Source organism: Schistocerca serialis, chromosome 1 (assembly GCF_023864345.2).
Source record: "Schistocerca serialis cubense isolate TAMUIC-IGC-003099 chromosome 1, iqSchSeri2.2, whole genome shotgun sequence".
Classification (NCBI taxonomy): Eukaryota; Metazoa; Arthropoda; class Insecta; order Orthoptera; family Acrididae; genus Schistocerca; species Schistocerca serialis.
The window spans coordinates 604,401,816-604,428,576 of NC_064638.1; the positions used below are offsets into that span (position 1 = coordinate 604,401,816).

The 26,761-nt window shown below is 39.9% G+C and overlaps 1 protein-coding gene and 1 long non-coding RNA gene across 3 annotated transcripts in view; one reads left to right on the forward strand and one right to left on the reverse strand.

Annotated features, from left to right (window-relative positions):
- The window catches only part of LOC126477267 (uncharacterized protein KIAA0825 homolog), a 177,721-nt gene that overhangs the window by 119,846 nt on the left and 31,114 nt on the right, over positions 1-26,761 (forward strand). Inside the window, exons 8-9 of the mRNA XM_050103604.1 lie at positions 10,578-10,676; positions 12,159-12,451. Of these exons, the coding sequence (XP_049959561.1) occupies positions 10,578-10,676; positions 12,159-12,451 (392 nt within the window). The remainder of the gene's footprint in view (positions 1-10,577; positions 10,677-12,158; positions 12,452-26,761) is intronic.
- LOC126477283 (uncharacterized) overlaps positions 4,680-26,761 on the reverse strand; it is a 61,080-nt gene continuing 38,998 nt past the window's right edge. The window contains exons 1-3 of one of the 2 annotated variants that reach the window (XR_007587432.1): positions 26,082-26,154; positions 12,274-12,392; positions 4,680-4,907 (exon numbers count right to left, since the gene is read on the reverse strand). This is a non-coding gene — a long non-coding RNA (uncharacterized LOC126477283). Of the gene's footprint in view, positions 4,908-12,273; positions 12,393-26,081; positions 26,155-26,761 lie in introns of those variants that run through there. The other variant, XR_007587431.1, reaches the window with a different exon arrangement.

Here is a 26,761-nt window from a genome sequence, read left to right on the forward strand (position 1 = left end):
GCCACCCATTCTATACCAAGAAGTCCCTCACATACAGCCTAGCCACCCTTGGCCATTACATCTGTAACGATGAGCAGTCCCTCTCAAAACATATGGGGGGTCTCACTGAGGCCTTCATAGGCCATAATTACCCTCCCAACCTCTTACAAAAACAGATCTTTCATGCCTTATTTTTCCAGTCACCCACCACCTTCCAAAGCCCCACTGTTCAACCACAAGAGAGCATACCCCTCATGACTTAGTAGTACCACCCAGGACTGGAGTACTTAACTACATTCTCTACCCAGATTTTGACTACACCTCATCATACTCTGAAATGAGAAATGCCATACCCACTATCCATCCCACCCTTCCACAGTGGTATTCCGCTGCCTACCGAAACAACGCAGTATCCTCGTCCATCCCTATACAATGCTTGCTCCCAACCTCATGTCACCATGGCTCATATCCCTGCAATAGATCTAGATTCAGGACCTGTCCCATACATCCTCCCACCTACTCAAATCCAGTCACAAACATCACCTGCCCCATCAAAGGCAGGACTATCTGTGAAACCAGTCATGTGATCTATTAGCTAAGCTGCAACCACTGTGCTGCATTCTTTGTGGGCATGACAGCCAACAAGCTGTCTGTCTGCATAAATGGCCACCAACAAATTATGGCCAAGAAACAGCTGCACCACCATGTTGCTGAGCATGATGTCCAACACAACACTCTTCATTTTAATGATTGCTTCGCACCCTATGCCATCTGGATCCTTCACACCAACACCAGGTTTTCTGAATTGCATGGTTTGGAGCTCTCCCTGCAATATATCCTATATTCCCGTAACTCTCCTGGCCTCAACCTTTGTTAGTCTTTGTCCTTAACCATCTAGCCCATTCCTTGTTCCCATTCCAGCACTACATAGCCCTCTATTCCACCAACCCATCCTCAACATTTTTATTTCTCTTCTATTTTGCTACCCCCCCCCCCCCCCCCTCCTCCTCCCCACTATCCCTGCCCCTTCTTATAACCTCTCGCCTCTACCTAGCTGCCCTAACCTCTCTCCATCTCAACCCTGTATGCTCCCACAAGCAGCACTTTACCATTCCCCACTCCTACCCTGGTATCCCTCCCACTCCCTGCCCTGCCTCCTCCTTACCCCCACCACCAGAACATCTATGGGTGATAGATCACATTTTGGGGAACAGATTTTCTAATGGAAAAAAGGCTTTCTGAATCTCTCTGGTGATGCTAGGCATTGTTTCACACTGTTTATGCTCTTGAGTTACGGCAGGGAATCTGTTGTGCTTGTATGCAATGTGCGTTGCCTATCATCCAGTCACATGCCCTGCATGTAAGGTGGTTGGCCAAGCATAATTCCTGATTCACTTCTAAAATATCTTTCTCCACTTAGGGAATCTTTCTCTTATGGATTTCTTTTCAAACATCACTCTATGAGTTTAGTGGGGTAGGTAGTATACTTCACACTTGGTTAGTAGGTCCTGCTAGTTCAGTGAAATATCAATGTCGCAGGTCAACTAATACTGAAGGACGACTAGCATTTCTGGGTAGTGTCAGCAAAAATTTGTCTCTGGCATAAGTTGTTCCCCATAATGTGCTGTGTCAAATCTAGCTGTTTGTCACATTGACAGAGAAACACCCTGTATAAGAGGTTAGCAGAATCTCATAAGTACCTTCCAATAACTTAGAAAACAGATGTAATTTCAGTGGGATTAATTTCTCTGAAAGTAACAGTGATATGGATGGGGCACAATGACATTACTAGTAACTTAATTCAAATTAATTTCTGTTGATAGTCGTATAGTGACAGAGGAACTAAAACCAAAATCTCAAGTAAGGGATGATACTTTACTCAAATATACTACCTGTTTTATAAAGAAACATTGTCTTCAAAACTTTGACATCTCACAGGGATTACAGAAATTCTAAAATCTCTAAGCATGGCAATTATTGTGTGCTCTGAGAGCTGTCCAAGACCTTTTCTTTGTTATGAGCACACAGCATATATTGGGTCAAAGAGCATCAGATTATATAAAGCAATGGAAACTCCAGGGTGCATTATCAACAATGTAATGAACACATAGATTGCTACTAACTGTAAAGATGGCACATTAAATTGCAGACACACACAACAAAAAAGTCACCTACACATTTGCTTTCAGCCATGACTGCAACATACCATAAAGACGGCATATTGAGTTGCATATAGGCACAGTTAAAAGTCAGTTATACATTAGCTTTCAGCCCCACCCTTCCCCAGAAAAAGAAACACACTCACATTCATTCATACAAGCAAGCACACCTCAATCACACAACCACCACCTCCAGCAGCTTGGATCGCGTCATGCTGTTGGAGATGGCGGTCATCTGTTTGCATCCTAATGTGCCATTTTTATGGTAAGTGACAATCTATCTTTTTCTAAGATCATTAAATTATATATCGTCTTATTTGCAGCAATAAACTTGGGTGAATATAAATAATATCTAAAGAGATATTAAAATTTTGTCTTCATTTGATAAGCCAAACTGTGGGCCTGTCCATGCTCTGAGGTATATTTCCTGAAAACTTCATTGTGTGACAGACAAAAAGGCTCATATGACCACCATCTCTGGCAGCTTTGACCAGAATGCAACAGTCATCAACTAAATATGATAGTTTTGTTACCTCTGTTTTTCTTAATTCACCTTTATGATTTATTTTGTTGAAACTTTTTATTTAAAGATACAGTGGACTTTGTAAATCTTAATAGTACACAACAGGAAAATTAATTTGGATGAATAAGTATGCATCTTCCCTACGAAACTGAGTCTCATAGATCCTGCAACTGTAAATAATAGGCACCAAACCCATTAAATAAATTTTTAAAACATATTCAATGAAGCATTTTATAAATCTTTTTGGGAATACTATCCCTTGTTTTATTGTTTATAAATAATATTAAGTTTCATATAAAACTATGGCTATTGATTTCTACAGGCTATTACTTTTTCAAAGCTCATAGTAAATTGCATTTAAAGCAATATGACAAAATGATGAAAGTATGTCAGAGACATTACAGATTGAAGAAGTAAAATTGGTCTAGAGAAATTTTGTTTATTCTTATAGTGATGTTTGGTATGCACATAATATTTTATTTCTTCTATATTAATATCTTTTCTTACTTGCATGACTTAAATTGTTGTATTTGCAATGGAATTCAGAGTATTACCTTAAAGGACCAATCAACAGGAATAAAAGTCAATTCAGAATGGGAGACCATAAAATACGGTGCCACTTTATGCCCAGTGTTTTGATACATCCTCTTTTGGACACAGTTAAATTATCTGTCAGAGATGTTAATGAGTTTATGAATAACTAGAAAATTTGCTCATGATACAAGAACCTTATTATGTATCAAGGCTATCTATACCAAATACTGCCAAGATAAGGTGTATATTATTACCACAGCAAAGGTCATAGTACGAGGACATGTTGAAAAGCAATGCCTCCAGGCTTTTTATATGAAAATTCTTAACGCTTTTTAAACATAACAAATGATATTAAAATTCTACTCCTGCCACCCATCCCTCCCACATTCCCTCCCACATTCCTAGCCAGCGAACTGGCTGCTTCCCTCCAAGCCACACCCAACCACCCCAAGTTCCTCTCCCTGCCTCCCATCTTGTGTGTGTGTGTGTGTGTGTGTGTGTGTGTGTGTGTGTGTGTGTGTGTGTCCGTCCTTTATTCCTCAACTTAGTCACCCTGACAGTGAACATGTTTCTCTCAACAACTGACCAGTTTGTTGATGTTAGAGTTGAAAGAGTCACAACCTCGCCTCTGCTTGCACTGCTTCATCATTATCAAACTGAAGGCCTTGAAGGTGAAAATTGGATGGAACTAAATCGAGTCAGTATGGAGGATGATCGATGAAATGAATCCAAGGCACTGGATTCTTGCAGATAACGCAGCACTCATATGCGGTCTGGCATTGTCATGCTGAAAGAGAGGGTGCTCCATGTGTGGATGATCTCATTGGATTTGAAACTCTATTAGAGCACACTGTTTCTCATGCACCAACATAGTTCCATAATAATGTATGTTTTATTTAGAAAGCTTTAAGGATTTTCACATAAAAAATTCAGAGGCATCTTTTCAGAATACCCTTATAATATGCCCATAAAATTATCCAGCCCTTATCTGTGCTTGTGTTCAACTTTACCCTCATTTGTGTTTGGGGAAACAAGACACTAGATGCCATATTGATATATTGGGAAAAGTTTTACATTTAATTTCGTCAGTGTCTACCCGTAGATCTCTTTCCATTGTTCTTCTCATGAGCTATCTTTAAATAGTTAGTTTAATTCATCAGAGCTGAAATGATTCTGTTAGACAGTATTTGTATTTTGTGGCTTAAATCTATCATTAAATATGTGACCATCATCATCATTTAAACAGTTTACTATTATTTTTCACCTAATGTACTAAAAGTAATTGATTTAAAAAAATTGCTGTTAGCAGGTGCAGTATGACTTTATGTGAGCAATAATATAAACCAGAATATCAACAACTTGTAGTACATTCAATCAAATGGTTTAGAAGAAAAAATTATGCATGTGGAGTGTTTATTGGATAATAATTTGTAACAGATTTTTATAAATTGCAATAAATAAGTCAATTTATATGGTAAAGCACATATCTGTAAACCGAGAAGCTGTGGACTCGAATCCCAGTCAAACCATGGAAATTTTTCAGTTTGCATTTAATCTAGGCATCACCTCTCAATGATATGAAGATTCTCCAGCAATGTGAAACGATATCAGATTTCAGGTGTAATTGTAGGTCTTCTTTACCTGGCAGGTTTACTGGTGTAGGTTAGGAACATGCAAGTCACTGAAGCTGTATCCAATTGAGGGTCTTGCACCTAAGCCACATGAAAACATTATTATTAGTAATAGTATTACTTACTTACTTACCCAGCAGTTACCAGCCCTGTAGACAATGTACTGCAGCTAAAATTATTATTATTATTATTATTACATTCAGTCAGGGATATCTGACAGAAAATCAGTACTACATTCTCCACAGATAATGAGTCTGCAGTTAATCCTGAACAGCTTTATCAATATGCTGTGGAACTCTTGAATGTTATCATATCTGATATAATGTTTGCTCAGATTGTGAGTGCTGTTTCTCTGAAATTCTGAACTGCTGCTTCATAATGTGGACTTCTTCATCACTGAAACTGTTCCTGTGCCCAAATGTGGAAGCTTTTATGTATGTTCAACTTTCTGCTACATAATAGCAAGCACTTCTTCGGAAATACAGTTACTTTGCTCTTTCAATATGTACTGCAACTATTGCACCAAGGTCACTGGGGGTATCCTGAACTAAACTCCTGGCTTACAGGATCACTTATTGGCTGGGCATGAACCAGCAGACTGAATGACTCTCCCAAACATCTCCATTCTGCCAAAGCCAGCTGGCTGCCCCACGACATTCATTTCCTCTTGGCCCCCATCTGCTCGCCCTTGGGAGTGGGTAAACATTGATTTTGCTGGGCCAGTGTTTCACACCATGTTCTTGATAGTGGTTGACACCTACTCCATATTTCCATATGTTGTCTGATGCAATGCCATGTCAGCCACCAACACCATCACAGCCTTAGTAAAACTTGTGATTGAAAGTCTGCCAGAAGTTCTTGTAGCTGACAATGGCCCACAATTTCATAGTGAGGAGTTTCATGCTTTCTGGCCCAGCATAGAAGTACCCACATTCCAGGGCCCCCTTCCATCCACAATCTAATGGAGAAGCCAAGAGGATGGTTCACACTTTTAAAACTCAGATGAAGGAATACCTTCAGCATCATTCCACTGATGCATCACTAACTTTTTTTGACCAGTTGTGGGTCGACACTCACCAGAGACAAAAGTCCAGCAGAACTTCTCCATGGACCCTCCCTGGACTCTCTCGAGCATGTTCATACTGACTCCATGGCCAGCACCACCATTGCCTCCTTCAAAGTTCTGCACTGGGACTTAGGTGTGGGCAAAAGGGTTTGGCCAGCAACCAGCCTGGATTCCAGGAACAATCATCCAGCATGGGGCCAGAAGGTTTTCCATGCACAGCTTCTGAACTGGGAGGCTCTGCGACATGCCAATCAAATTCGTCCCCACCTAGTTTCCCGACAGTTTTTTTCCGTCCTACTCTCTGCACCACCGTTACCAGCCACCTAGTTCCCATCCTATCCCAAGTCACCCAGCCAGTGTAAACACAAGGCATATACATGCCTTTTTCCCACAACCAGCTGATCAACACTACACCCCAACTACAGAAAATCACCCCAGACTTTGCCCATCCCCAGAGGCTGCCCTTCCAGACTATGGGATGTCACCCGATCACCAACCTTGAGTATTTCTGGATGAAGATGAAGACATGCCACTGGCTCCTCCTGCTCCAATTGCTCTGCTGCCAAGGTCAACACCATACAACCTTAGCCCTCAGCCTGGGTGTTTTCTTTCATATGCTCCTGTGCCCCGAGTCACTAATGCTGCTGAGGACTCGGAGGAGGATGCCATGCTTGTGGTAGTCATTTGCAGTAAATTTTTTCCTGTTTCCCCAAGGTGGAAGGGGTATCATATCCACCACTATTAAAGCTCCGCACCAAGCTGCTATGCACTCCATTATGCAAGGCCAAGAAACCTATCGTTGGCCACACTTCTCCATGTGTGGCCCACTGTTAACATTGCAGGCAGTCTTCACTTGGGCACATTTCAAACCCATAACACTCAGAAAATACAGCGACCCCAGCTACCAGCTCCATTAACTATGGAGCCTTATTTAACGCCACTACTTACGTCTACAAGACAATTCTCATCATGCTATGTTCTATTCCTCAACTAGGAAGTGCTATACTGCAGTGGACCTGCTGTTCAATGTTGATTTGGCTGCACTCTGGACTTCGAATCCAAATGCTATACTGGACCTTGGACTTCAACATTCACTAAGCTTAGTATGTCAACAGACTTACGATTTCTGCCAAAATTCAGCATTTAACTTGCACTTCCTGCACAATGGTATAACCATCATCAATTTATATAATTTCCATAAAGTGTTCATCTAAACTTGGTAACATAATTATTTTGTATCAGTGTTGTGTCAATAAACCGTAGAACAGTGATATATTCACTTTGTTTTCCCTGGTTGTAATAAATGCACTTAGCTTTTCACTCTTATTAATGATATTTTGTCAGTAATCTCTGTCTCCTATTTTCCACCTTTAAGCTCTCGGGTTCTCAAACCATGTCTGATGTCATCCCCAACAATCAATCTTTCCCTCTCATTCCATCCGGGAAGTCTCCATTGACCGGACTGATGACCACAGATGTTAAGTCCCATAGTGCTCAGAGCCATCTCCATTGACCAGGTGTTCTGGGTGGCTTTTCTGAACTCTCTCCATTTCCTCCATCTCACCAGTCCTTTTCCTTTACTCCTCTTCTTCCCCTTCAATCCTTCTGCAAGCAGAGGCATCCACTGGCTCCAAAAGCTCATGAATTTCAATAGCTTTTTATGTGTGTTCTCCTGCCTCTGCTTTTTTATTTTAAAAGGTGGAGCCCCTCCACGCCCACGCCGGCATGATGGCCAACTCGAAAGGTCTACTGTCATTTCTGCATAAGGGTTTGTTTTCACTAAAATGAGGTGTCGCAGGATGTGGGTACTGCGATGTTTGCATATGTCTGGTTAAGGTTAACCATTAATATGCGCTCACTTGGATATAGATTGGGTCAAAAGTCAAACAAAGGGTAGCGGTTTGAAGGGCAGAGGAAAAAAAGTGCCAAGGCAAGAGCCAAGGAAAAAAAAAATCTCTGCAATAGTTAGGTCGGTTGGTAAGAGCAGTAGCTGATGTCTTGCTGCCTGTGACAGGTCATGCAAGGGTAGGCTTTGTTAGTAGTGGGTATGATGCATGTCGATACCTTTGACATTGTGTGGTGCTGTTACTCAGTGGCTGCCGCTAGGTGCCGGTGTAGATCTCTCGGTCAGCTTGATGAGCGGATCTTTTTATCCATCCAGTTACATTATACTTCCAAAAACTGATTATTTTCATTGCTATACACAGCCATGTTTTGTAGTCAATAATTGACTGTCATGTTCTGATACGCCATTTACTATCATATTTACATCTAAATCGCTGAAGGTGCCTGGGTATTTGAATTGATTGTTGTATTATGACCTTCATTTGTCATTGGAAACATTTTTATTATTATTTATTATTACCATTTATTACCAATTCTATGCCATTCACCAGCCACAGCTGGACAGACAGCATCAAGATACAACATTAGCAAAATACACGAATACAACTTTACTATGATAGTAATTTAATACCGCAAGACATATTTAAGTTATAAATTAGATTACAATTATATCACAACTATAAAATAGATACAAGTATACAATGAAATTAAATATAATGGTTGCTGTTGGAGTCATGGAACTGAGCTGCAGCTCAAGTAAACACTATACTATTACTAGAGAAGAATTCTTCAATATTGTAGAAGGTTTGCTCTTTTAGCTTGCACAAAATAGTAGTTTTAAACTGCTCCCATGGTAAAGACTGAATGTGATCAGGTAGAGCATTAAACAATTTTAGGGCCACCATTGGGAACCTGTTTTGTGTCTTTGCTAATCAACACCTTGGCATGTCAATACTGTCTTTGTTGTAAGTGCTATATTCGTGAACTTCATTTCTCTTTCTGTAAGTATCATGGTTTCTGTTGTATCTGTAATTGGAGAAACAATGACGACATCCATGTAGCAAGTAGGTAGCCCAACACGAGACTGCCAGGCATGGTGTCGTATGCGGCTATATAGGGCGAGTGGCGGAGGAATATGCCCGCCGTAACCGAGTCCACTTGTCGTGTCCTGTTATGATTGGCGGCACGGCCTCACATAACTGTCTCTCTGGAGGATGCTGGCCGAGGTTTCCATGACAGTGTCGAGGTACTCAGTGTGTGAGGTCCACGCTCTGCGCCTGCACTTTACAGCTGTGCAGAGCTGCGCATAAGCGGGGCGTGCCGGCCATTGGCTGTATGATGTAAAGACCGCAGCCACGCAGCTGCAGGTGCCACGGTGTGGGCATTGACTATACCACAGTTTCTCTTTATGTGGAAGTGGCAGTTCAATATATACTGGCTGTAAACAGTCAGAACTCCTAACCTGGTGAAAATTGGTTTACAGTGGTCTGTTTTTTTGCTTGAAGTAGTGATCCTCATTGCTTTCTTTTGCAGTAAAAGCACATTCTTGCAGCCTGCAGAATGGCCCCAAAACAACAGTCCACAACTGATGTGGCTTTGGAACATTGCATAGTACACAGTTAGAAGGTACTGTTCCAGTACTATAGTTTTCTGTTTCCTCAAGAGGTAGAGGATGCATGAAAGTTTGGAACATACATGTTTGGTGTGCTGTTGCCAGGTTAATTTGGTATCAATGAGAAAGCCCAGAAGTTTAATATCTGCTGTGTTACCCAGTGCTCCAGAATTGCTGAGGCTGCAATCATCCTCTTGAGTTTTTTCTTCATTAATTTTCATTTTGCTCATGGTAAACCAGGCCTTAGCTTGAATGAACAAGACTTCTGCTTGTTGGACTGCCTGTTCAACATTCTCTCCTTTTGAGAACAAGGTTGTATCATCTGCAAACTGCAAGGTGTGCCCATTGGAGCCTATGTCATTTACAAAGATAAGGAACAGCAGGGGCCCTATTATTGATCCCTGTGGCACACCATGCTCTGTCACCTGTTTCTCAGGTAAGATTCAAGAGTTTGCAGGACAGATCCCCCTACATTATATGTTTTTAGCTTTCTGAGCAAGGCCTTATGTGGGATGCAGTCAAATGCCTTACTAAGGTCACAGAGTACTAGTGCTATAGACTCTTTGTTTTCAAAACACTGACTTATGTTTACAACTAAGTCAAGTACAGCTGTTGTTGTTCTCCTGACCTTCCGAAAGCTATGTTGCACGTAATAAAAGAGACTATTTCCTTCAAAAGTAACTTAATAGTTGTTCTTTCATTATTGATTCCATCACCTTCACTAGCACTGGTATTATAGATATGGGCCTGTAGCTTGACACTTCATGTGGACTGCCTTTTTTGTAAACAGGCACAGTGTGTGTTACTTTCAGGAAGTCGTATTGCAGTAATTCAAACTGAGAGAATAACAACTGTAAGCATCATTAGTTCTGTATGATAGGAATCAATGCTAACATCACTACAAATAATTTATACAGATAAGTTTGCAAAAATTATTAAAACTCTTTCCTAGTAGCTTGATGAAATTTACGAATGTATTAATGTAGCTTGTAAAACTAGTACTACTATCTTGGATACATTTATCTGTGATGATTCATGTTATTATTTTTAATTTGTAACTGTGCTATTCAGGTAAAATTACTAGATACTGAATACAGGGAATAAATCAATTTCAAGGAAATTTATTTGTTATCTTTTACAGTGTACAGTTTTCCATTGTTTTGTTTGTGTGTGTGTCAATACTTTTTACAACAAAGAGAAATTAAGCTTCTTGTTTTCTGTTTTCCAGATATGGAATCAGAATAGGCCACCATGGGTACAAGCACTTCTGAGACCATTAGAGTCATTAGTTTTTCCCATCACACAAACTCTCATCTGTGCTGTGAAGGTTATTTGTCACTTCTTTCTGATTTACTAAATAATCCATGCACGAAAATTGTCTAAATTATTCACCTTCTGTTTAATTATATCTCAATAAAAATATCTTGCTTAAATTGAATGTTGTGCTATGAAATGTTAAACTTTGTGAAAAATCTTGATTTGGCACAGTAGCTGCTTTGTTTGTGTGTGTGCCAATACTTTTTACAACAAAGATAAATTAAGCTTCTTGTTTTCTTTATTAAAAGTAGCAGTTTTAGTGAAATGGCAGACCATCTCAATGCATAAAAAATGCATTAATTGTAGGACATCTATCCAGTTATGATCAGTCTAGCTGCATGCTATTCATCAACTTCACTAAAATTATTGAGTGCAGGGAAATACATGATTTATACATTGGAAAACACATTAAAGGTTAAAGCACAATGCCTTGTGCTTCACTCTGTTAACATATTGCACTTGGTCATATGCACTCCAATAAATGTCTAAAGCATAAATATGGTTTGCTTTTTGACAGGAACTAGAAGTTATAATATTGACATACAGATAATTTATGACAAATCATGATTTTTCAAAAATATTTAAAATCTGTAAAGCATTGTCTACTTGAAGTAATAAAATTTTGTGCCAGTAAAATCTAAACTATCAAATCTAATCTGTAAAGGTAGCAAGCCCCGAGCATATACTTTAGAGTTGAAAATGAAATGCTTGGCTTGAACTATAAGGAGAACAGTAGTATCTTGGCTCTGTAATTCAAAAAATTAATGAATCAAAAGGGAGTTACTCATATGCCATGCTACCAAAATATTGTTCAACTATCATCCATCATCTGAGACAGAAATTAAACATATCACTGATAGCCTGAAGGATAATAAAGCATTTGGAGAGGACTTAATAGTGGCGATGCTCTTGAAACTGGTAACTAAAGATACTCTGACCAAACTAAGTGAACTCTTTCAGGGGACATGGAGAGAGAGTAGGATACCCTCTGAATGATCATTGGCACTAATCCACCCATTCCATCAAAAGGGAGACAAAACGGGTGCCAATAATTACAAGGGTATTTCATCCAGAATTCTGATAAACAGATTCTGAGTGACTCATTGTCAAAAGTGAAATTCATTGGTGAGATCACAGACTCCTTTGAAATCAAAACTGTCATCAGACAAGGTGATGGACTCTCTCTGCTTCTTTTTAACTGTCTTGTGGATAATGTCATTTGGAATGGAGGAAGACACTGAGCCAAGAAGAGGGAAATGAAGAACAGTCCAGACTAGGTCCCAAACTGAAAAAGGTGTAAGCTGATTGTATACCCTTTGCCAATAACCTAGCATTTTCACCAACAATAAAGGAGTCAGTAAGGGTAAAGAATGCTTTTGTTCTGTTTCAGATAGATAAATATCCAGATAGATATAAGGCATGTATTAAAATCTCAACTATTGTCTTTCATGAATTCTTGCCCAACTTATGATAAAGTTTTTACTTTTTTTAGGATGGTGCCAGTACAGACCAGGCTATGATACTGGCACTGGACTGTGTGGGACAAATTGTGGAGTGTGTACCCCCACATCTACTGTGTGCTGCAGCCCTTATTGAGGAGATGGTACCTGCAGATGTGCACCCAATGGCTGGTTCTGTGGCACTGCAGCTCATTCTGTCTGCCTTGTACTCACAGCTGCAACAACATTCTGGATCGAGCATGGCACTCTCAGAGGCACTCTGTGACCTAGGACAAAACACCAAACAAACAGAGAAGATACAAGCACTTGTCATGAAGATAAATGAGTATGTTACTTTGACCTGAAGCTAAGAGAAAAATAATGCTCATTTTTAATATCTGTGCATACTTTTCTTACCCCTTTGTCTCAAATTCCTACTGGGAAACAAATAACAAAATTGTAGAAATTAAAGTTTATTTTTGAGTTGCTCTGTTAATCTTGGATCCCCTTTGGTTCCACTGATAAATGTACTGCTTTGTGTGAGGCTGTGCTACCTTTGCTGTTTCATATATGTGCCCCAAGTGTTAAGTAAATAGACTGTTGATCCTATCACCATGAGTGCATACTAAGTAATGTGATGCTAATTCTCACAGGTTTGCTTTAACTGGCAGGAAATAGCAATCCAGAAACCATGTAAAAATTTTACTGGCCTATTATCACACCAAAACATAATTACACACTCCTATAACCTGCTTGCAAGATAGTATCTTTATATAATCCTTAGCCCATATCCATAGATACTGCAAAGATAAAATTAGACAAAGAACTGCTTACACAAGGTATTATAAGCTGTCATTCTTCCCATGTTCCAACTGTGAATGTAACAGAAAGAAACTATAAAGAGAGAAAGGACTTTTAGCTGTCAATTCTAAGTTCTGAAATCAACATTTCATCACTACAGTGATGAGAATCATATTTATGACATGTGCTACAAATTACAAGATGAAATTACAGTTTCTGCAAGACCTTATTTTGTTGGCATTACAGCTGGATAGTAGTGATTTTCAGTCTCTTAAAGCAAGAATCATGACTTGACAATGGTGTTATGATGGAGAGTATCTTGTGTTACGTTGGCTTGGAACAGTGAACTCACATTATGAGCCTATTTGAATTAGTGAAATATTGGAACCAGAGCCTAATCATAAAATATAATGACTGGGTTCAACAGGTACCATGTGACAGACAGTACGACAGGGAATTTTGTGCCATTGGGTGTTAGAATTCTCACTGTGTGGCTGTCCCTTTAAACAGTCTGTGTAGTCAGTCACTCCCATGCATTCAGTAACCTCAAATTTATTTCCCTGACTGCATGAGTTTCAGTTTGTTATCTTGTATGCCATCAAAGATTGTCCCTAGTGGTCTCCTTTGGCGTACAGTCGTAAAAAGAAGATACTTCTTCACAGTGTTTGTGTTCCATACAACTACCTATCAGTTTGAATGACTGTCTTACATGTCTGATGGCACTTACATTTTCAACAACCATCTTCTGTGATGCTTCATTAAGCAGAACATTGTACAGTAAACACTAAGGCAGCATTTACTCAGAGTCAAGTCTAATATTAAAGGTAACCAATGGAGGCATGTCATGTGTTTTACCTTACAATGTCTGACAAAAAAGTGAGGTACCCCAAAAACACAGTCTAATGTCAATGTAACTTTGTACATGTACACCCAGACAACAGATTTCAAAATTATTAGAGTTACAATTTTCTGTGACTGGCAGAACAGCCATCAGAGTGCATTATTGTGTCCATGAATAGTTTTGTTACCAGGCTTGGTAAACGATTTCAAATGTTGAATGATCACTTTGAAGAACACAAAAATACTATGTATTTATGTAAGACAGCTTTACCAGCAGCTGACAAAGTTTTGAAGGGGCTTCATTGTGGGTCTTGATTTGTCTGGCTGGTTGATTCATACCATTTCCAGATTTGTCTGGCATTTGGACGTGACTGTGGCCTGATGTTTCACAGCTTGGGTACTTGAGGGCAGGCATATTTGTCATCAAGGTTCTGTTCGATAATGTCTGACTGCCACAAAGAAGGATTGTCTTATTGTGCAGCAAGCACATTATAACACCTTCACATCTGCACTTGCCATCTGGGAACAATTAATGAACTCCCTGCAACATTCTGTCATCCCACACCATTGATTAGAGGCTAGCAGCAGGTGGACTAGGGAATTACCATCCCCTGCATAAACTTCCATTAATACTACAATACAAATGGCTGTGTTTGTTGTGGGGGTGCTGCAACCAGGAAGCATGAACTTCTGGTGACTGGCACTGCATTGTGTTCAGTGATGAATGTTGGTTCTGCACTAGGCTGGATGACCATCATGGTTCAGTATGATGTGGGGAGCCATTGGGTAAGACTCCAGGTCATGGCCGGTAGTGACTGAGGGAAATCTGCTGGCACAATGTAAATCAAGAACATCCTGCATCTTCATGTGTTACCTCACATGTGAGACAATTGTTGTGCAACTTTTCAAGAAGACAATATTCATCCACACTTTGCACATGTCTCTATGAACTGTCTGCTTGATGTTGAGGTACACCTATAGCCAGCAAGATCCCCAGACATGACCCAGATAAAATCAGCTTGAACATCAACTTCATCGCAGTGTCATTATTCTAGACATTAAGGTCCATTTACAAGAGTTGTGGGCTCCCTTGACTGGGGAGAGGAGACACTGGCTTTATGATGCCATTCCCAACTGAATAATCCCCTCCTCCTCTTCCGAGTGATTCACTTTACTTGTCATGAAGTGTATCTGGTTGGCAGTCTGTTCTAAAGCACTATACTGTCCAGGATTATTAACCCTTTAGCTGCTGCAGATATACCCATTGTGTGTGGCTTTTAGTACTCTTCTCTTATTACCTTATCCATCCACCTGCACCGAGTGTCTTCTACTCTGCCACTAGATACTGAGTTACCCAACCAGTCTGTTATGTTCTGTAGATATTTCTGGAATACATGCAATGACATTTGCCTTTGGCCCATAAAATTTTGTCAGCACATGCTAGGTACTGTGACTCTGTTATCTGCTCACTTAAATTTACAAGAATAACTTTAGAGCTATGTGCAGATTAATTACTGCACTGACTTACATGTAAATATAAATTCCTCACCAATTCTGTTTGCAGATGATACTTACATTTTACTTAAATATGATAATGCAGAAAAAATTCTGAGCTCTATTGTGAGCACACTCAGTACCCTAGAAAACTGGTTACACTTTAATGGGCTGAAACAGAACATTGAGAAAACCCATTTGGTACATTTCAAAATCAAACACTCAAAATTTGTAGAGCTAAAAATATGGCATACAGTCAACTTATGGAAGAAGTTGATATGGTCAGATTCCTCGGATTAAATGTGGGCAAAAACTTAAGCTGGAATACACATGTTGACTTCCTATCAAATAAATTAAACAGTTTCACATTTGCGATGCAGATACTAGCAAATGCTACTGACATGAGTACACAAAATATAGCATATCATAGTCAACTTGAATTTGTTATTAGATATGGTACAATTTTCTAGGGAAGTTCAAGTAGTATAGGTACTTCAGATACTGAAGCTCCAGGAGAAAGTTGTCAGATCATATGTACTGCACAGCAAACAGAAACAAATCAGAATCCAGTATCTTGGAAACTAAATCCTAACTGTTCACTCTCTATACATTTATGAAACTATAATCTTCTTACACAGTGAACAAAAATTGTTTAAGGAGAATCATTCTAGCCAGAACTGTAAGATAAGAAACAAAGAGAATTTTATGATTCCCACACACCAACTGAAATTATATGCGCAGCCTCCATAGTATATGTGAATAAAAATATGGAATAAGTTAATAGGCAAAAACATACTTAAAGCCATATAATCTAAAACTAAGGCTACAGAAGGTTTTGTGGGACAAATGTTACTATTCAATAAAAAAATTTATGGAAGAACTGTTAATTTGAGCTAGGTGTAACATAATAGTGGACTTTTTTCCTATAACAGAACTGTATGATTATTAAAATATTGTTATTAGCATAAGTCATCTGTTTTGGTGAAATCATCCTATAGTATTTTGACATTTCTCCTGTATCTGAATCAAATGATTTAGAACAATTCTCCAGGGCCCAATTGAATCCCTAACAGATTCTACACCAAATTTGAGGCTAAGTTATCCTAACTGTAATCTATTGTAAATCCTTGTAACAAAAAACGGTGCCCAGTAGTTGGAAGAAAGCACAAGAAGGGTGCTAGAAGTGACACACAGAACTATCATCCAGTATCATTGACATCGATTTGTTGCAGAATCTCAGAACATATTGTGAGCTCCGACATAATGAGATATCTTGAACAAAATGATCTCTTCAATGCCAACCAGCATGGATTCTGAAAACATCGATCACGTCACTCCCAATTCACACTTTTTTCACATGACATACTAAAATCTTTCGATCGAGGCTGTCAGATGGATATGATATTTCTTCATTTCCAAACAGCATTTGACTCGGTGCCACTTCTATGCTTATTATCAAAAGAATTTTTTTTATGAGGTATCAAGTGAAATTTGTGACTGGATTGAGGACCTTTTGGTAGGGAGGACACAGCATGTTATTGTGAATGGAGAGTGATGGTCAGATGTAGAAGTAACTTCAGGTGTGCCCCAGGGAAGTGTGTTGGGACCCTTACTGTTCATGTTCTATATCAGTAACATTGCAGTCTGTATTAACAGTAACATCACACTTTTTGTAGATGATGCAGTTAGCTATTAAGAAGTACTGTCTGAACGAAGCTGCATAAATATTCAGTTAGGTCTTGATAAGATTTCAAAGTGGTGCAAAGATTGTCTACTTGCTTTAAATATTTGGAAATGTAAAATTGTGCACTTGAAAAAATGAAGAAACATAGTATCCTGTGACTATAATATTAATGAGTCACTACTGGAATCAGCCAACTTGTACAGATACCTGGGTGTAACACTTTGTAGGGATATGAAATGGAATGATCACATTGGCTCAGTCATGGGTAAAGCAGGTGGTAGACTGCAGTTTATTGGTAGAATACTAAGGAAGTGCAATCAGTCTATGAGAGATCGCTTACAAATCACTCTTGCATTCAGTTCTAGAATATTGCTCAACAGTGTGGGGCCCATACCAAACAGGGGATAGTGAACATATACAGAGAACGGCAACATGAATGGCCACCGGTTTGTTTCATTAATAAGAGAGTGTCACAGTGATACGGAAGGAACTGAACTGGAAGATTCTTGAAAATAGATGTAAGCTATCCTGAGAAAGGTATCCTGAGAAAGTCTGTTAATGGAGTTTCAAGCACTGGCTTTAAATGATGACTCTAGGACTATACTACAGCCCCCTATGTATCAATCAAATGGGGATTGCAAGGATAAGATTAGAATAATTACTGCCCACACAGAGGCATTCAAACAATCATTCTGCCCACACTCCATACGTGAATGGAACAGGAAGAAACCCTAATAACTAGCACAGTGGGACACACCCTCTGCCATGCACTTCATGGTGGTTTTCAGAGTATAGATGTAGATGCAGATTGTGTGTGTTATGAGACTAATAGATCACATTCCATAATTCAATGACGTATAGAGAGAGCTGTCAGATTTCTACATGTTAAAACGATTCTTATGACTAAGCAACTGGTAATAACTAGCTTCTATGCTAACGCTTAATAAGAATAAACCTATTAGTAGTGAAGTAGATATTTTTTGATCATTGGTCATGTGTACCATTTGATTGGATGAAGATTGTGAGATTGCAGCCATCAGTTCAATGACAGAACTTTACCATGTGAAATTCAACAGACTTGAAGCAAGAATGTGCAAAAACTGCTGCTGCTCCTAAAGCAAGATCTAATAGAATTACTTTATTGCACTATTACAATATATTTTGAACTCAGACACACACATTCATGCACACCTGTGTGTGTGTGAGGGGGAGGGGGAGCACATTGAACAAATAACATCCCACAATCTGTAGAGATTTCCTGGATCAGTAAAGAAAAACATTTGAATTTCAAATACTTTAAGATGCTTTTATATATTGTGTTGTACACATGGAAAGCAGATATAGTGACAGTTTGTGATACTGCTTTATCAGATTGACATTCATTGTGAACCACAGTAATGGCTCACTCATTGCACTATGACTGAGGGGGTCCCCCCCCCCCCCCCATGAAACTGCGTGGAAACTTCATGCACATTTGTTTTCCTTTGGAGCTCATACTATAGCAAATTGAGCTTTCAGTAGCACAAGGAGGATGAATTTTAGTAATACATTTGCTATGTAATTGTTGTGATAACAGCATAGCCTTCATCTGTTTTGTCTAGTATCATAACAGTCTTTTTTCTAATTTCTTCTTGTGTGCTGGAAATATGCAGTTAATTGTATGTGGGCTTACTTTGGGAGAGTACTACTTTATTTTTAGTCATTTATATGTAACTTATTAAATAAATGATTGAAGATTGCAAAATGCACAACTTTTGCTGTTCTTTTACGGAAGCACAGCTCATATGTAAACAGCTTTCAAACTAGAAGTCTTTAAGTCCCATGAAATGTACCTGGACAGTCTTCACAGTCAAAGTTACCAATAATTATATTTGGTACTCAGGTAGATGGCACAGTTGTGACAGCATTGCCTTTAACAAAGGAATGTTCACAATGTCCAACTTAATCTACACTCCTGGAAATGGAAAAAAGAACACATTGACACCGGTGTGTCAGACCCACCATACTTGCACCGGACACTGCGAGAGGGCTGTACAAGCAATGATCACACGCACGGCACAGCGGACACACCAGGAACCGCGGTGTTGGCCGTCGAATGGCGCTAGCTGCGCAGCATTTGTGCACCGCCGCCGTCAGTGTCAGCCAGTTTGCCATGGCATACGGAGCTCCATCGCAGTCTTTAACACTGGTAGCATGCCGCGACAGCGTGGACGTGAACTGTATGTGCAGTTGACGGACTTTGAGCGAGGGCGTATAGTGGGCATGCGGGAGGCCGGGTGGACGTACCGCCGAATTGCTCAACACGTGGGGCGTGAGGTCTCCACAGTACATCGATGTTGTCGCCAGTGGTCGGCGGAAGGTGCACGTGCCCGTCGACCTGGGACCGGACCGCAGCGACGCACGGATGCACGCCAAGACCGTAGGATCCTATGTAGTGCCGTAGGGGACCGCACCGCCACTTCCCAGCAAATTAGGGACACTGTTGCTCCTGGGGTATCGGCGAGGACCATTCGCAACCGTCTCCATGAAGCTGGGCTACGGTCCCGCACACCGTTAGGCCGTCTTCCGCTCACGCCCCAACATCGTGCAGCCCGCCTCCAGTGGTGTCGCGACAGGCGTGAATGGAGGGACGAATGGAGACGTGTCGTCTTCAGCGATGAGAGTCGCTTCTGCCTTGGTGCCAATGATGGTCGTATGCGTGTTTGGCGCCGTGCAGGTGAGCGCCACAATCAGGACTGCATACGACCGAGGCACACAGGGCCAACACCCGGCATCATGGTGTGGGGAGCGATCTCCTACACTGGCCGTACACCACTGGTGATCGTCGAGGGGACACTGAATAGTGCACGGTACATCCAAACCGTCATCAAACCCATCGTTCTACCATTCCTAGACCGGCAAGGGAACTTGCTGTTCCAACAGGACAATGCACGTCCACATGTATCCCGTGCCACCCAACGTGCTCTAGAAGGTGTAAGTCAACTACCCTGGCCAGCAAGATCTCCGGATCTGTCCCCCATTGAGCATGTTTGGGACTGGATGAAGCGTCGTCTCACGCGGTCTGCACGTCCAGCACGAACGCTGGTCCAACTGAGGCGCCAGGTGGAAATGGCATGGCAAGCCGTTCCACAGGACTACATCCAGCATCTCTACGATCGTCTCCATGGGAGAATAGCAGCCTGCATTGCTGCGAAAGGTGGATATACACTGTACTAGTGCCGACATTGTGCATGCTCTGTTGCCTGTGTCTATGTGCCTGTGGTTCTGTCAGTGTGATCATGTGATGTATCTGACCCCAGGAATGTGTCAATAAAGTTTCCCCTTCCTGGGACAATGAATTCACGGTGTTCTTATTTCAATTTCCAGGAGTGTATTAAAGTAAACCATGGAAGAAACAAATCTGAGTGATTGGTGATTTGAGCCCAATCACCCTGAATGTTTGCTATCTAAGAGCGGATAGATTCAGAAGCTTCCTGTTATTTATGCAAGTGATGTTAGAAATATCATATACACAACCACTGCAACTGGACAGTGTAATGATGACAAAGTGTATAATATTTTAAATTTTAACATGTCCTAAAGCACAACATTTATCCAACACTTCACTTGAAAACGGCTAAAGGCCAAAGTTCAATTATGGACTACATAAATGAAAAAAATTAACACTCAAATGTGATAATAATGTCTATAAAAGTGTTTAAAATAATTGTTAATCCCACCCAAGAACAGTTGATAAAGATACCTCCCTTTGAAAATCGATATCATTCCACAAGATCATATAGCGACAAACAGCACAACAAGTAATTGCTTTGCTACCAGAGCATACTTAAAGAAAGTCTAGATGAAGGATAGCACAAGAAAACACAAAATCATTGATATTCTAACTAAAGGAGACCTTCACACAACTTAGACACTTCTGTACAATTCAGGAAATGATGTTTTTGAGACATTAGCCAAGAACCATTAAATGATGGTTTCTGCAAATTAGAACATCATTCACAGAGAAGAAGAAATGCCAGTACCAAATTGTCAATAAATGTGCCATTTTCATGAAATAAATGGTATATGTCATAGCGACTTCTTTTTTAACATTAACATCCCCAACAACATCATCTGTATGGAGATATGATCATTCATATGACTTTTGTTAATGCAATGTATATTTCTGCGTTTTTTAATATAATAATTAAAAATTTATCCATTTAAAAATTCTTTTCATGAATAAATAATAGCAGTGTCCTGGTGAAGTGTTTACTGCTGATAATTCATCACTGGTTGAATTGTGTGGAAGACTTGGAATCAAATAGGGTAACTATGAAATAGGAGGAGAAAATTAGTGGCAGGTGGATGTCGTGATCATTTGGTAAAACCAGTGAATATGACTCAGTTAAAAGAGCAGCTGCATCTACATCTATACTCTGCAAACCAATGTGAAGTACATGACGGGGTGCTTCCCTCCATACCACATTAGGACTTCCTCCCATTCTGCTCACAGATGAAGTGCTGGAAGAGTGGCTCCTTAAATGCCTATGTGTGTTCTGCAATCAGTCAAACTTTGTCTCTGTGGTTCCTGTAGGAGTAATACATAGGTGGTTGTAGTTTATTCCTAGATTCCCCCTTAATATTGGTTCCAGAAACTTTGTAAATAGGCTTAGTGAAATAGTTGACATCTATCCTTGAATGCTTGCCAGTTCAAGTTCTTCATCATTTCTGTGATGCTCTCCCATGGGTCAAACAAATCTGTGACCATTGATACTGCCTTTTTTTGTATATGTTCAATATCCTCTGTTCGTCCTGTTTGGTATTAGTCCCATACACTTGAGCAATGGTCTCAGATGAGTTGCACAAGTTTTTTGTAAGCAATTTCCCTTTGTAGACTGACTGTATTTTCCCAGTGTCCTTCCAATGAACTAATGTTTGCCACCTGCTTTGTCTTGGACTGAGCCTGTGAGATCATTCCAATTCATATCCATACAAATCGATACACTCAGGTATTTGTATGAGTATAGGCATCTGCAAGGGAGGGAGGGGGCCACTTTCCCCCTTGTGGGATTTGGGTACAATTTTTTTTGTTAGTAACAGAATACTCACAAATTTCCAGCATTGATTGTCTGTGGCTGCAGCTTTTACACTGCCAACCATGATAGTAAATACCATTTAACAGTCATGATATATCTTTCCTTTTTTGGTTGTCATGCTCTTCATGCAAAATTATGACATTTTACGTAAGTCTGACATTTGCCTGGTCTGCAGTGGTTTGAGGACTGTTCTGTAGTTAGGATGAGTATAAAACTGTACAGAACTGTGCATTTGGCCCTTACTGAGCTGCAGAAAGGGACTGGTCCACAATCACTGCTGCACTGATTCTGAAGCCAATTCCCAGCATGACATGAACATGGTAGCAGTAAAGGTGCCCACCATCCATCTCCAATTCTCATAAAGTTGCCCCCACATTTTGTTTTACAGCAGAATCACAATAATAGTTTACTGTTTGTCTGTGCACATAGTAAATCTGCATTGGCTTGCTGATCATGCATTCTTAAAATATAATGTAATTAGATACTCAAAAAAACCTAATACCAAGTGGTACTGGGAGAACACACATAGAAAGGTCTATCTTGTGACAGAAGGATTGAAGGGCACGGAGGGGCGGGAGGGCAGAAGGGGGGGGGGGGGTGGGAGGGGGGGGGGGGGGGTGGGGGGTGAAGGAAGAGTACTGGTGAGATGTAGGGTAGTTATTTTAACTGATTATACATTCCATATTACATAACAGTGCTATTGTTGTAGACTCTGAAGAATACAGCCATACCATACTGCAAGTACAAGGGGGTACTGTCAAACAGGGTGATTTCGGACGGTTTTTTTCATTATTTTGATTGTAACTTTCATATATATTGTTAGATTGAACTGATTATTATGGAAGTGGTAGGGTATGTGTGTAACAAATAAAATATCCCAGAACCAGAATGTGTATGTGTAAGTATATTTATCTGAGGCAGTTAAATAAAGTGTCCGAAGTCACTCCATGGATTGGGGTGATTTCGGACAAATGTGTGTTTTAAATCTCTGTCCGAAGTTACAGTATATAGAGGGTGAATTTTTTTTTAAATTCTACACGCTTTTTATTTGATTTTGGTGACATTTTACACATGGTGGGAGATTTTCCAGCTTTGCCTTGATATTGGAGAAAAACATCTTAACAGTCTCTTTGTTCACTTCTGCATGAGCTCGTTTAATATTTTCACTTAAGCGAGTGGAAAAATCTTCAGACTATCGTTTGAGGAATAAATGCATCCATTCTTCTCCTGGCAAATTACTATGAAATTTCTTCTCTTTTCAGCCAGATTTATCAAGGTAGCATTTAACTAAATATCTAATATCCAATTTAGTGAATGGAAATACCCACTGTGCAGCTCTCAAGATACCTTGCTTCAACATTTCTTCTTCCTCTTTATTTAGCACTGGCTGTTTTCTTCCCCCCCCCCCCCCCCCCTCCCCCTTTTTATGTGCTTCCTGTACTTTATTTTAGTTGATTTAGGTATACCATACAAATTTTGTAACACCTCTCCTGCTCTTATACGTTCTTGGCATTGTCCGAAATCACCCCACACAGTACACAGTTTTACAAAAACTGTCGTTATTTTATAACCTTGCATGAGAAACTCAACAAACTTGTACAGGAATTGTCCCAAGGCTGCTAGCTACTGAGCACATCGACAATTATGGTTACAATAACTTCCTGCTCGGCACAACAATAGAAAGTTCCCACTTTACAATAATGCATGGATTTTTAACACTGAGACTGTTCATCAATTATTCACCTAGGAAAACAATTGACGCAAAATAAAAGTTGTGGAAAGTGATAAGTGCAATCTTGTGCTTAAAATAACTGGCACACAGACATTAAAATAAGTAACTCTTTGTTTCTATGCAGTGGCAAAGATCAAACAAGCCATACTGTCCAAATTTGCCCCGGTGTCCGAAATCACCCCATTTGATGGTACCCCTCAAAAAAGGAATTCTTTTTTAAAAGCTATATATTTTCAAATTGTTTACAAAAGAACCTTATCCCTTTCATAATATTCTTCATTACAACTAATACATTTGTCCTACTGGTGCTTCCACTGTTTAAAAAAAAATTTTTAATCATCTTCAGAAATGGCTTACAGTTCCTCCCTCATTTTTTTCTTGACTTCCTCAATGTTATCAAATCAGTGTCCTTTCATGTTCCTTTTCATGTGTGTAAATAAGAAAATTTCACATGGAGCCAGGTCAACTGAGTAAGATGCATGGGGCAGTGGAATCATGCCATTTTTAACCAAAAACTGTCTAACAGTGATGGCTGTGTGTGCAGGTGCATTGTCGTGGTGGAAGAACCACCCACCTGGCTGCCATAAATTGGGTCTATTTGATGAACACTGTTGCACAATCTTCATAAAACTTCCAAATGAAAGGTTTGATTAATGGTTTGACCTGGGTGAACAAACTCAGAATGAACTATGCCCTTGGTATCAGAAAAGCACATCAGCATTGTTTGGATGTTTGATTAGACTTGACAACTTCTTTTTTTCTGAGTCACAACCATAACACCTTACTCATCATCAATAATGATCTTTGACAAAAAATCTGGATCAGTTTCAACCTATTGTTTCAAAGTGCAACATGTTTCAGCTTCATGTTCTTTTTTATTGTCAGGCTGAACCCAAGGAACAAACTTGGCAGCAACCCTTTTCATTCCCAGATCTTCCATGAAAATTCACTGAACCAAGCTCCAAGATAACCCACTAATTTCTGACAGTTCATCAATTGTCTTTTGATGGTCTGTGAGCACAAGCTCTCAAATTTGTTTCAATATTTTCGTCGATACTGGCAGTTGATGGATGTCTGGAATGAGGTTTGTTATCAGTCAACATGTCGTCATTTTGAAATCAAGCAAACCACTCGTACCCTGGAGTTTTTCCCACGGCATCATCTTGATGAGCTGTTTTCAACATTAAAGCAGTTGCAGCTGCATTTTTACCAAGTTGTTGTTGTTGTCTTCAGTCCTGAGACTGGTTTGATGCAGCTCTCCATGCTACTCTATCCTATGCAAGCTTCTTCATCTCCCAGTACTTACTGCAATCTACATCCTTCTGAATCTGCTTAGTGTATTCATCTCTTGGCCTCCCTCTACGATTTTTACCCTCCACGCTGCCCTCCAATGCTAAATTTGTGATCCCTTGATGCCTCAGAACATGTCCTACCAACCACCCTTCTTCTTGTCAAGTTGTGCCACAAACTCCTCTTCTCCCCAATTCTATTCAATACCTCCTCATTAGTTCTATGATCTACCCATCTAATCTTCAGCATTCTTCTGTAGCACCACATTTTGAAAGCTTCTATTCTCTCCTTGTCCAAACTATTTATCGTCCATGTTTCACTTCCATACATGGCTACACTCCATACAAATACTTTCAGAAATGACTTCCTGACACTTAAATCTATACTCGATGTTAACATATTTCTCTTCTTCAGAAACACTTTCCTTGCCATTGCCAGTCTACATTTTATATCCTCTCTACTTCGACCATCATCAGTTATTTTGCTCCCCAAATAGCAAAACTCCTTTACTACTTTAAGTGTCTCTTTTCCTAATATAATTCCCTCAGCATCACCCGACTTAATTCGCTTAATTTGCTTTTGTTGATGTTCATCTTATATCCTTCTTTCAAGACACTGTCCATTCCGTTCAACTGCTCTTTCAAGTCCTTTGCTGTCTCTGACAGAATTACAATGTCATCGGCAAACCTCAATGTTTTTATTTCTTCTCTATGGACTTTAATACCTACTCTGAATTTTTCTTTTGTTTCCTTTACTGCTTGCTCAATATACAGATTGAATAACATCGGGGACAGGCTACAACCCTGTCTCACTCCCTTCTCAACCGCTGCTTCCCTTACAGGCCCCTTGACTCTTGTAACTGCCATCTGGTTTCTGCACAAATTGTAATTAGCCTTTCGCTCCCTGTATTTTTCCCCTGCCACCTTTAGAATTTGAAAGAGAGTATTCCAGTCAACATTGTCAAAAGCTTTCTCTAAGTTTACAAATGCTAGAAACGTAGGTTTGCCTTTCCTTAATCGATTTTCTAAGATAAGTCATAGGGTCAGTATTGCCTCACGTGTTCCGACATTTCTGCGGAATCCAAACTGATCTTCGCCAAGGTCGGCTTCTACCACTTTTTCCATTCGTCTGTAAAGAATTCGCGTTAGTATTTTGCAGCTTTACCAAGTATAAAACAAAATTTCACAGCTACATGCTGCTCACTTAAACTTACCATCATAAAAAATGAAACAAGGACAAAACAGTGCTTGCAAAAACAATCACACTGGTTGAACGGAACAAGCCAGATTGACAACACAGGTGGCACTGAACTGCAATGAGTTGTGCTATAAATGCCTAGCAGCGGGAATGCGTACTACACAAGCTCCACCCAAGGCAATGTCATTCTGGTTTTTTCTGGGTACCCATTTGTAAACCCACACATGAACCCTGAGGCCAAATTCATCAGTGAAAAAATAAAATACCATTTTATGTGGTTGGAGAAACGAAAAAAAGTGTGAAATTTCAAGGTGAAAAAGATTTCCTCTCCAGGAATTTGGACCTTTTCACTCCATAGGGTGCAACTATGAGTTCTACACTTCAGATGGTGTGGTTGCACAATAGTGTGACATACTGGAGAGATGAGTATAGTTCAATCTGAGGGTGGTCTTGGGAGATTTTCAATATTCATCTAGTCATGTAATGGCCAGAGTTACACTTTACCTAATCAACACAAAGTATATAGCATGGAAAGCAAAT